The 12361-nt window shown below is 30.2% G+C and overlaps 2 protein-coding genes across 2 annotated transcripts; both read left to right on the top strand.

Moving 5' to 3' along the window:
• The first annotated feature begins 297 nt into the window (after nucleotides 1-297).
• On the top strand, nucleotides 298-5125 carry LOC113398095 (uncharacterized). The gene is made up of 4 exons (XM_026636678.2): nucleotides 298-400; nucleotides 3493-3708; nucleotides 4230-4456; nucleotides 4555-5125. Exons 2-4 carry the CDS (start codon nucleotides 3493-3495, stop codon nucleotides 4943-4945), a joined length of 834 nt encoding a protein of 277 aa, XP_026492463.2. The 5' UTR covers nucleotides 298-400; the 3' UTR covers nucleotides 4946-5125.
• Nucleotides 5126-6361: 1236 nt separating this feature from the next.
• LOC113398084 (uncharacterized) lies at nucleotides 6362-10960 on the top strand. Its single transcript, XM_026636668.2, has 3 exons — nucleotides 6362-6652; nucleotides 8715-8950; nucleotides 10548-10960. Exons 1-3 carry the CDS (start codon nucleotides 6446-6448, stop codon nucleotides 10939-10941), a joined length of 837 nt encoding a protein of 278 aa, XP_026492453.2. The 5' UTR covers nucleotides 6362-6445; the 3' UTR covers nucleotides 10942-10960.
• Nucleotides 10961-12361: the final 1401 nt, after the last annotated feature.

Here is a 12361-nt window from a genome sequence, read left to right as displayed (position 1 = left end):
ACAATAATTGGTGATTGACATTTCGATTTAGATTTTGCTGACGAGATTGTTGTTTAAGTTTAAACATTACGTTACGTTAAAAAAAATGTTTTAAATAAGAGACACATTATTTAATAAAATAATAATAAATAATATAAAACAAAATCTCACATCGTTAAGTTTAAGGAGGCGCTTTATAGTTCCTTGACTACTACGTAGTTTACGGTCTTTTAAACAGATGGCGCTACTAGAGGAACATTAACATTCAACAGACACTAGACAGCAAAATTAATTGGTTCAGTCTGAGAGATTAAAGATAAATTTGATTTGCCGTAAAGTATTTTTAAAATATGGCGATTAGGTTATACCATTCTTATGTATATTATCCTTTCAAAGTGAACTTTATAGTGCTATAAATTAAGTGAGTACCTATTTATTACTATCATATTCCAAATATTTACTTGTTTTATTTATACTTTTATAGACTTGATTTCACCTCTGACAAAATAAGACGTTGACCACACTTAATGACTTTCCTTGTTCTGATGTTTTAGCCACACAGAAATGTTTTTCGGTAACCTAGTTGAATACTGCATACTGCTTTTACTTGTCAAATAGTCTTATTAGAAACAAACTGTTTAGTTGAGTTTAATCTATATATTAAAACGATAAGTAAATATTCGGTACCCGATTTTACAAAAATTACGCGGACAGAGTAAGAAATTTAGCACAGTTGAAATTTCTAAGGAGAACAAGTCCATAATGCTAATATTTTTTTTAAATAATATGCATTATATTATATTGATAAAAAAAATGACGCACAATACCTACCATACCTTTGACACAAACAAGTGCACTTTTAATAAGAAACATTCATAGTTTAAAATGTTTAATTTTGACATACGTCGTGTCAAAATAAAAAAATAATGACTATTTTTGACACGTGGGTTTTTTTTATTGTAATAATGACAGATATCGTCCAGCTGAGCTTCATTTTTCCTATCTTTCAAAACAATGTACTAATATTTTTAAATTTATTATGGTCGAATTTCGACCATCACCAAGCTAACTAAAAAGAGGAACTCCGAAAACAAGACGAGAAATATCAATTGCAGCTAAAACGGCCGAATATATTTGTCTCACCTTTTTTCTAATGTGTAAGAGTGATGAAAATAAAAGCAGTTTGATGCTTGTTATGCTGAGTTCTTTGTTGTATAAAATGTTTACTCAAACTACATGTGTTTTTACCCAAGAAGTTATTAAATTCGTAGTTGTTTTATTCATTATTGTTCTTAATTTTAATTCTATAATCTTATCAATACACAGATTGATTTGAAGTTATTTTAAGAGCTAAATAAAAAAAAAATGATCACGGAGAAAATGTTTGTTATACTTTTTTTTTCAGAAAAGTGTTGTTGAATATAGAATCAAAATGAACATGTATTTTATTACAATGCTTTGAATATGTTTAATTAAAAATGTTTCAAGTTCAGCTAAGATAAGTATGCAGAAATCAGTAGAGCTATTCTGTAAGAATAATTTGACAACTCACCACTGAATACGATTTTAAAATGTCAAAGTTATAGGCGACACTTAGTAAATAAATTGTGACATTGAAATGATATACTTACGTGTCAAAATCTCGTGTCACCGCTCACAAATAAGAAACGATGTGAGTTCTTGAACACAAGATTGTATAAATTCTTGTGAAGTTAAGTAACTTAAATAATTATATTAACCAAAACCTTTCTATGTGTAATCTTTTTTTCTATAAAGTTACATAACAAATTTTACAATAGAAGCAAAGATGTTTGTTTTTAAAATTAACCTATTTTATATCTATAGTGTATAACTGGCATTTAAGCTGGATAGTTGAACACGTTAAATAAGCCTAGCAACGTCCAGTCCTTTTATAATTATTGTTTTGGCGATAACCAGTTTATTAAAAGAGGTTTTATTACATCTTCACGCTACGACCATAAGGATCGGACCAGTAACCACAAACGTAAACTGATGACAACTCGCCAAAGAATGTGTCAAATTTTATTTAATCATAAAAATATTGTGACGGAGAGCCGAGTTATCGAGACAAAGTAATTTTTTTTTTTTTTTCAAATAGACAGCGTAAGCTTATAAGAAATTGTCGACAATTTGAAGTTAAGGTTTTCACAGTCCCCTCCACGACATATCTTATAGTATCTTTACTTCAGGAAACTGTCTTATTCCCTAGGGACAAAATAAAAAACTGATTTGACGAAACTGTAATCATTTTAAGTTGTAAGCTAACAAAGTTGTTTTACTTCCTTTGCTATTGCTAGTTTAAGTTAGGTTTTTTTATTTTTCCTTGTAACTGTAATACAATTTAGATGCACAGCTAGCAAATAAATATCTGTATTCGTATGATATCTCATATCTCTCGACATAAAGCGTCCTTGGATAATATTATCAAAGCTGTTATCAGACACATATTCAAGTGGCAATTAGATTATTTGTTTATTTTTTGTTCTAAAGGAAATTTTTCCTCGAGGAAAACCTTTGAGAGTAGAAAACTGAGAAATGGGTAAATATAACCCGTATAATTGTCTTATAGGTTATTATATTTTTTACAAAAAAAAGTTGTAGTATAAAATTATTTTGTGTCGAGTAAAATAAATAACTTGTCCAACACTATATATACTTTAGTGCCGAACTTTGCGAAGAGACATTGACTAACCTTTACTCTATACCATAAGAGGAAAAAATCCAAATAAACAACATTTGACAGCAAATTGTTATATATCATTGGTTGATTGCTTGATTAATCTATGATATTCACTATGGATTTGCAAATAAATGGCTTTTTGAAAGACGATGTAACTTATCGGAATTTTGGAAATAAAATTAAAGTTGAAATAAGTAGTTAAGTGTAATAGTGTTGTATTATAAATAAAGAAATATTACTCATAAACTCTTAGTAGTGCACACTGCACAGTATAGCTGAGATATTAGCAAACCGCATGAAATACGTAAATCTAAGGTTTGTTTATCTTTTTTCCTACTTCCATTGGAAAAGCCTATATAGATCTTTATGTCCAGCTTTGTCGTTTACGTGAGCCAAAAACTAATTTTCATCCACGAAAATATATATTTTATTTGTTGTTATTTCATACATATTTCAGTTTATTAGCGTCATTCAACGCTTAGACAATAACCCTCGGTGTGATTTAACTAACACAACTGCTCGTTGAATTACTGAGGTAGTCTGAGAATATTGAATTTGTTCAATATTCTCAATGTATATTACTGATTCAGATCTGATGTTATACCATAGCCCACATATTTATTAATTTTATCTACGTACTATGTACCTATATTTAATATTAGGTATATATTTGTTAAGTTTAATGTTTGTTTATGTTGTTTTATGTTTATTATTGTTTCATTTGTTTATTGTATTGCAAGTGGCGTCACCTTTCTAATCTAATGTAAATAGTATATGAAATAAATAAATACTCTTCGTAGTAAAATTTACAGATGCAGTCAGCAGACATGGAAATTTTGGTAGAAATCGATAAAAAGAAATGGCCAGAACTTCGAGATTTGTACAGAAATAATTGGCCGAAGAATGCAGTGGCGTACTGTATTCTCGATACGCATATATCGTATCCAAAATTAAGTAAAATTTTCAATTTTAAAGTATATTGTCCTCATGGAGACTTACTCAATGGAATGGTTGCGATCATTGAACAGGTACTATATTATCAATATTTTTTTGTTCTTCTTTCAACATAATTAATATATTGTTTGATATGTTTCGAAAAGATTAACACAGTTCTCTACTATTTATTTTTTATTTACAAAATTTTGCGGTTCTGGGGAACTTACCGTCACCCATAGGCATTTGCGCCGTTACAAATATCAACAAGTCCTGATATCGCCAATGCTCCACCAACCTGGAGAACTAAGATGATATATCCCTTGTGCCTGTAATTACACTTACTTACCCAAAAAACAGGTATACAACAAGACTAGTAGTGTTGTTTAGTTAAAATAAGTGATAAAATTAAATATCAATATGAATCTTAGCATCGATTTATTTCAATAGCTGTTTAAATAAAATAAGTTAAATCAAAAAATATTTTCCCGTCTATGTTTTATTTATACTGATTAAAGTATATTATATTTATTAGTATTTTGCAATATACGACAAAACTATAAGCATACTAATGCAAATTAAAAAATATATTTATAATAGATCATTTATTTTTAAGGATGATTATATAATTATGATACACCCAGTAGATGACATTAAAAAATTAGAAGAAGCCCTCGCTACTACCAGGTTAATCAAATGGAACAAACAATTCATCGTACCTTCGGCTTCTTCAGAAGTTGAAGACTGTATGAAACGAATCGAGCCCATTGGTAAAAGAGTTAAAGGTGAAAAAGCTTTGAAGCATATACTGAGCAGAGATAACCCTAAATTTGAAAATCTAACGTGAGTCCTTTGATTTATAAAAAAAATAATGTTTATGAATATAATCATTTATTTATTGTTTTATTTTAATCAATAATAATATTATTATTTATTTTCAGATTGCCACCAAATACATACATAGGTCCGCTTAAAACAGAACATATAAAATTTATTGATAAGAAATGGACATATACTCATGAAACAACGTACAAGTTTTTTGAAGTATTAATGAACAACGATCTGACTTATGCTCTATATTCTACAGACGACTGCCTTTTAGCTTGGGTAGTAATTGATACTAGCGGCTCGCTAACGCACTTGTACTGTGTAGACGGTCACAGAAGAAAAGGTTACGCGGAATTTTTACTGAAATATGTTATCAATGAACAATTAAGCAAGGGAAAGGACACATTGGCTTATACATTGGAAAATAATCTTAAAGCAAACAGACTGTTCGATAAATTGAAATTTGAGCAAAATGAATGCGTGAAATGGCTAATTCTATACTAATTCATCGTCCTCCTGTCCTTATCCCAGCTTCTCTATCTGACGTCATCACACAAGTAACGTTCTTTCCAGCCATATCACATGTGTTTTCACGTTGCAGTATTATTTTAATAGCTTACCGTTAAGCATAAGATTTATAAAAAACTTCATCAACCACATATTTCCCAGGAATAGCATCAAGTACTACTTTATGTAACCTTATAATTCTTAACTTTAAGCTAAATAATTTGTTGTTGACATTCAACCTAAATAGATTTAAAGAAGAACAAATTACGTAACGTATGACAGGTTCTTTAGTGATTTTAGGATTTACTGATACTGACACAAATAAATCTAATTGGATGTTATAAAAAAAATGTTTTTTTTACAAACATTTATTTCTTTCCACTGAATAATAAAATCGATAGACGTTATTGAGCATTTGATTTTGTAAGAAAATTTCTTTCTTACCTATCGTGATAAACACAGATAAAAACAATACCCACTCAAAAAATACCAGCGCAATTGAGACTAACGATTTTTACTAATTCACATTTTAAATGTAATTTTATCCTTATAATAATAATATATATAATAATTATTATTAAATTATTAAATTGCTTTTGTTTCAATTTAATTTTATATGAATCTGTTCTTGTGCATATAATTACAATTTAATAATTACAAAGATAATTTACATGTCAAATGAGATGTTTATACCTATTTGGATAATTTGATACTTCTGTACAAATTATCAGACGTATCTGGAAAAAAATGAAATTAATTATTAACCATTTTCATTGACCAATACATTGGCTCTAATATAAAACAATTCAAATCATCAAAATTGTTTATCAATTTAGCACAATTAAGTGCATTGCAAAAAATGGAGCGCGCGAAACATAATATTGCAGCGAGTGAAGTATTTTTATTAATACGTCAATATTTAGTAAAGTGGATGTCGATTTTAATTCGAAATTGCTGTCACTTTTTTGCTTTATAATAATCTTCCATGTGCTCTACCACACTTATGTTTTATAATCTGAGGCAACAACACGTTAGTACAGTTGAAATAAAATATATTAAGATAAATTAGCATTGATAAAATAATCAGATGGCTATTAAATCACAAAAAAGACAAATTGAAACAAAACATAAACAACGGCAGATTAACATTATTGCCAAAAAGCTTATAAATAATATAACTATATAACCTACATTATTATTTTTGTAATAACTTAATTAAATTATAAAAACAACAAAATTATCAAAGTGCTAAAATTGATTTCGCAAATAAATTAATTACATTTTGTAAAATAATATAATATCAGTTTGCAATCCTTCACAATACCATAATACAAAAAATACTACATAAAACATATACTTAAATGATGTTAAACAATGAGTCAACGAGTAAGGAGGTTGAATAAAAACCAAATAATATATTCAGTTATCTGTACACAGTAGGTCAGAACGCACTTAAACCGAGTGACGTTCGAGTACGTAATTGAATTGAATTGAACAATGTGTACTGAGCCGTTGCATTTGATGCCGCAAAAAAAATGGCTAGACTTGAAATCGGCAGCTCTCTCCGACTGGCCTAGGAGTATTTCTATGTATACACTCTTAGAAACTGAGGAACATATTCTAGAACTTGGAATCGATTACGGTTTTAAGGTTTACAGCCCATATGGCGATGTGAATAATGGAATCGTTGCCCTTAATCTAAAGGTACGTAATGTTTCTTCTTACTTTCTATAATGTACTGTTTGGTACATATTTTTATATAATTTATTGTAAATGTAAATAGCATTTGATATTGGTGTTTTGATATAAAGTTCTGACTGATGAATGAAAGATTAATTGAATGATTAAGTGAATGATTTCACTGTATTTCTAGCTTTACTTTTACTTCCATGTACGTAATAAAATAATCATAAACATGTGGGTATACAAAGTATTGTTATGTTAGTATTGTATTTGATATTATAGCACAACAATGCAATCATAATAATAAAAAAGGGAATCAATTGTTAATTAATAATACATACTTAGTTACATACTCAATAATTAGTTTTGTTGTTTTTGCTTTGAATTAGTCGTTCATAATTTTATTTAATATTTTTGTTATCTTAGATATAAAGTAACAATTGCTATAGCTAAAGTACTAACTTTCTAAGTACATAAGCTAAATAATATTATTATAGAAAATAGAGAACATTTATATAGACAATAATATATTTGTATAACTAACACGTCTCCGTAAATTTTGTGTTCGTGATAGTCTGTCATTTATTACACGAAAATTATATTATAATATGATTCGTACTTAAAATGGGTGCTAGACTTACCATTATTAGATGTTTTACTACCGTATGTTGTTAAAATATACTTACCTACAATACATTTCGGCTATAGGGATTCCCAGAAATTTAGAGCAGGAAAACTTTACAGTTAACTCATTCGTCACTAATGCAAATAATGTTATCATAATTTATAACCAAAGAATATCTTTATTTACATTAAATTAATAAACAAAATATGATATAATAGCGTATTGATGACATATTTTATTTCATAGATAATTAAAGTAATATTCATTTAAGTGATAAGTTTTTTTAGTTCGTTTTTTTCTGATTTCACTTCAAAAGTTCTAATCATATTTTCATATTATATTAGTTTATTGTTTCGAGTCAGTCAGTCAGTATGTTTTCTATATAATAGCGTTTATATTTGCATATTTTAATATGTTGAATTTGGAAAGTTTGTTTTGACCAGGCGTTTTCGGAGCAAACACTGGCAAAACTGTAACATTTATAAAAAAACTTTATATCAGATATTTCTAGGTCTCTAAAGTATCTGCAGAAAAATCGACGATAGAAAATACGTATCTGTTATAAAAAACTAGCAATAATTAATTATTTCTATATTTTAAACAGAAGAAAAGGATGAGAGGTCCTTATAAACGGGCTTTCACAAAGCCCTGCCACCATGCCGACTACCGCTTTGCCACCAAGAAACCCAGTTGTTACTGTTTCTCATATACAACTTAATTAGGTACCCCCTATTTTATATCACGTCTACGTAAATGGTGATTTATAAAGTAGTTAAGGACCCGAAAGCACAATAAACAAAAAAATTACCAAACTTACGTTCACACGAGTGAGGATATTGTATGAAAATGAACTCTTTCATTACTTTTATGATCTTGTACATTGTAATATGATAATATGCCTTATTCATAAAATGAGCTTTTATTTTATTTATTGTGAATCTTTACTGTGACATTTTAGCAAGTCATTTTTATTGTTTTACATAATTATGGGAAAGTAAATGCAACACATTTCATTTCTTGACTGCCTACATCAAAGTTTTTGTTGTAAATAAATTATTTTTTAGTGATAGATAGATGATCAATTCTTTTTTAGTGATTATAGATCCTTACGACTATATATATAATATTATGACTGATATGTCTATGTACCTTTAATATTGATTGGAGGTCATGTATGTACACTAAAAAAAGAAAGGGATTTAAAATTAAACCCTGAGGAACGCCCCTATCTTATAAATGTTTGTATATTATTTATAAAATTTTGTATCTAGTGTTATGTGTATTAATCATTATTATTTTACATTTGCATACGTTTTTCTTTTCTGTATCACCTAAAGTTGTTTAATAAATAACTATTTAGCATTTTTATTTATCTTATTAGTTACGATTCATCTACAATTTATTGGTTTTCTTTATATAAATATACTTAGCATGAGATAATTTTATTAATTTTTTCAGAACAAATATTATGAAGTCATTATACAATGCCCCAAAGATGATACCACTGAACTTGAAAAAGCCTTACGAACAACTACGCTCATTGACTGGACTCAACCATTAGAAGTTCCTTTTGCTCCTATACATGTCGCAGAATGTTTAAAAAGGATAATATATGAAAAGAATTGCAAGATAGATCATATTACAATGACACAAACATTCTTATTGAATAAAGATTCGCCTTTATTTGATTTAAGGTAATGAAACAAAGTAGACACTTAAGTTAACACAAAAGTATGAATAAAGTATGACTAAAAAGATGAAAAAGGAGCCAGGGAATGATTTCAAGTGTGTTTCAACTCTAAATGTAAACTAGCTACGTATGATAAAGGAAATAAAACCAGTTATTTAGTGTACAGTAAGAGATCTATTATGATATATTTGTTCAGATCGCTACGCTTATTTCAACTAGCTCATTTGTTACCTTAGATTGTGTCGGATACACGTCAGTCATATCTGTGGAAGTTCGTCACCTCTATACCAATTTCATGCAATCGATAACCGTCTACTGTCAGTAAGTATTTGGTCAGAGTTCGGGTACAATCTCTACAAGATACGCGTGAAAAATGGCTCGATAAACCCTGTCAGCTTCTGAAACCTAGATGAGACAGAACTGATTAGTCAAGTCATACCTTACAAGTAATGTCTGACCAGGTAGCCACGTTTCCTTTGGCGACTGTCTTCCTGCGTGAAATTGGACGCGACCACTGTAAAATCCTAACTCCGTAGCTATGTAAATTACAACGGAACTTGGTTATTATATTTTTACCCCCAAATATAGTATTAATCTTAAAATATTTTTTACAGAATATTAAGTAAAAAAAGTTAAAGTATATTAAGCAATCATGAATTTTTAAACTTTGAAAAGTGTGTTTATTTTGACGTTCCTTTGTTACGTTTTGTATAGCTTTTAATAAAGTGAACATCCATTCAGTTAGTGTCGTTTTTGTTCAGCGAGTCTTTGAAATTGCAACATAGTAGGCGCTAGTAAAATAAAATGCATTTTATTGTTAAATGCATTTATTTTCTGTTGAATACAATAATCTTTTTTAGAATATAATACACTGATTATAAATAAAAATAAACTTTTTTAACAACCGCGTAGTTTTTTCTCAACATCACAGTGATAAAATCCTGACCGATTTCGACGCTCACAGTAGAGTTTTAATTTATTTTCATATTTTTTAAATTTATAGTAAGCACGCATACATCTCACTGCGAGTTGCGACTTACGCTGGTAATTCACTCTCAAACGATGTGATTTAAAATGTTGTGTTGTAAATGTTAATGGTGTATGTGTTATGCTGGTTCACTCGCTCTTGTTGTTTGTTTGTAAAATAGTAATGAGAGATAATACATAAAAAGACAGCACAAACACAGTTACATAAAATACTAGCCGTGCCCGCGACTTCGTGCGCGTTTGAATTTAACAAAAACGTTATTGTTGTAGCCTAAGTTACTCCTTATTACATCAGCTATCTGCCAGTGAAAGTCCCGTCAAAATCGGTTCAACCGTTCCAAAGATTAGCCAGAACAGACAGACTGACAGAGAAAAAAATGAAAAATATGTTATTTTGGTATATGTACCGTGTATACATTCATATGCATTTAGTAGAAAGCGGTTATTTTAATATTACAAACATACACTCCAATTTTATTATATGTATAGATTAATAATTTAAACGATATAATATTGAGATTGCAATTTTTGATTATTATCGTTACTTCTATGTAAGTAAAGGTAGACTGGAACGTACGTAATGACAAAAATATATAAGTACTTTTGCGTTACAGCTTGGCTCCGGAATTTTCATTCAAGCTCCTCACTCTAGACTACGTGAACTTGGTTAATACAACGTGGCCTCACAAAACCCCCGGCTCGGAGTGGTACTTCGAGTTGCTTATTAAGGCTAACTTGGGCTATGGACTGTTTAAGAGCGGTGAACTCATAGCGTGGTCGTTTATAAAAGAAATGGGTGCCCTTGGACACTTGTATACTTTGGAAAATTATAGAAGGAAAGGCTATGGGGAACTAGTTCTTAAACTTATATCTAATGTATTGTTAAAGGATAATAAATGCGTCTATGCATACTGTGTTGCTGGTAATAACAAAGCTGGTAATTTGTACAAGAAACTTGGTTTCGCCAGTGTTGTGGACGTTCATTGGTGTAATTTTGTACCGAATTAGATATATATAAATATACTCGTATATTAAAAATAAATGACATCAAAAATCTTAAAAGAAATTTCATTTCGATGTACCTACTAAATAAAAAATATAAATATAGAAAATTAAGGGAACGTGAGCAGTCATAGCACAGTGATTAGAACAAGTTGTCTTAAATGAGTGAGCCGAGATGGCCCAGTGGTTAGAACGCGTGCATCTTAACCGATGATTTCGGGATCAAACCCAGGCAGGCACCACTGAATTTTCATGTGCTTAATTTGTGTTTATAATTCATCTCGTGCTCGGCGGTGAAGGAAAACATCGGAAGGAAACCTGCATGTGTCAAATTTCAACGAAATTCTGCCACATGTGTATTCCACCAACCCGCATTGGCGCAGCGTGGTGGAATATGCTCCAAACCTTCTCCTCAAAGGAAGAGGAGGCCTTAGCCCAGCAGTGGGAAATTTACAGGCTGCTAATGTAATAAATAAATGAAGATGGCTGTAATTTCATAAAAAATTTTTTTTTGTATTTACGTCTCATATTTGGCGGTGAAGTAAAACATCGCGAAGAAAGCTGCATGGGTGGGGTGAAAACCATCAATCTTAGCCCTGCGGTTGTGTATTTAAAGACACGTTTTTTAACCTTTGGGCCTTCTTGGTCTTAAATGACTTTTTGAAAGCAGCTAATACATTCTTCTATACCTAACAGAATACCTTAATATCTTGCTGGATAAATATTGCGACACAATTGATATTCACTGGCTTATTATTGTACTAAGTTAACACAGAAATAAATATATATTTAAAAACTTAAGTTTAATAAATATTATCGAAAACAAGTTTTCATTTCTTCTATATACCTGCTAAATAAATAAAAAAAATATTTTAAGTTTAAAAATAATAATTATACCAACTTCACTAACCGTCGCGTTGTTTTTAGTGTTATACTATATAAAGGTTATATTAGGATTTAACAATTAAATTGTTTGTATGCTTCGAATCATATACGTAACTGGTTTTTTGAGAGACGAAATTATGACAATTAGACAATTTTTTTTATTTTTGGAAACCGGGTTGTTTGGGATTCTTGCCCACTAAAACCACTGCGATGGCCGTCCTCGGCATGGATTGGAGAGGCTGCGGGATCGTATCAATATAACGCTCGTGGCTAGACCGAGCTCTCCTCAGGGGGCGACGGTGATCTCGACCCCCCCTCCCCCCCGGCACTCCTTGCTAGTGCGTACGGCAGCATGAGGCCATCCCGACTGCCGTGCTATATGTGATCCGTGGTATAAATGCAGGCACACCTATAATATAATTATTAACGTCCTAATATTTTTTTCCGTGAATTTCGCAATGTGTCACTATCCTTATCCAGGTCCCGGGCTATATCATATAACATATATAATTACGACCAATGGTTTAGTCGTGAAGAGATA

Source organism: Vanessa tameamea, chromosome 18 (genome assembly GCF_037043105.1).
Source record: "Vanessa tameamea isolate UH-Manoa-2023 chromosome 18, ilVanTame1 primary haplotype, whole genome shotgun sequence".
In the NCBI taxonomy this organism is placed as follows: Eukaryota; Metazoa; Arthropoda; class Insecta; order Lepidoptera; family Nymphalidae; genus Vanessa; species Vanessa tameamea.
The sequence above is the reverse complement of the archived record's forward strand: the minus strand, read 5'-3'. Positions and strand labels throughout refer to the sequence as shown.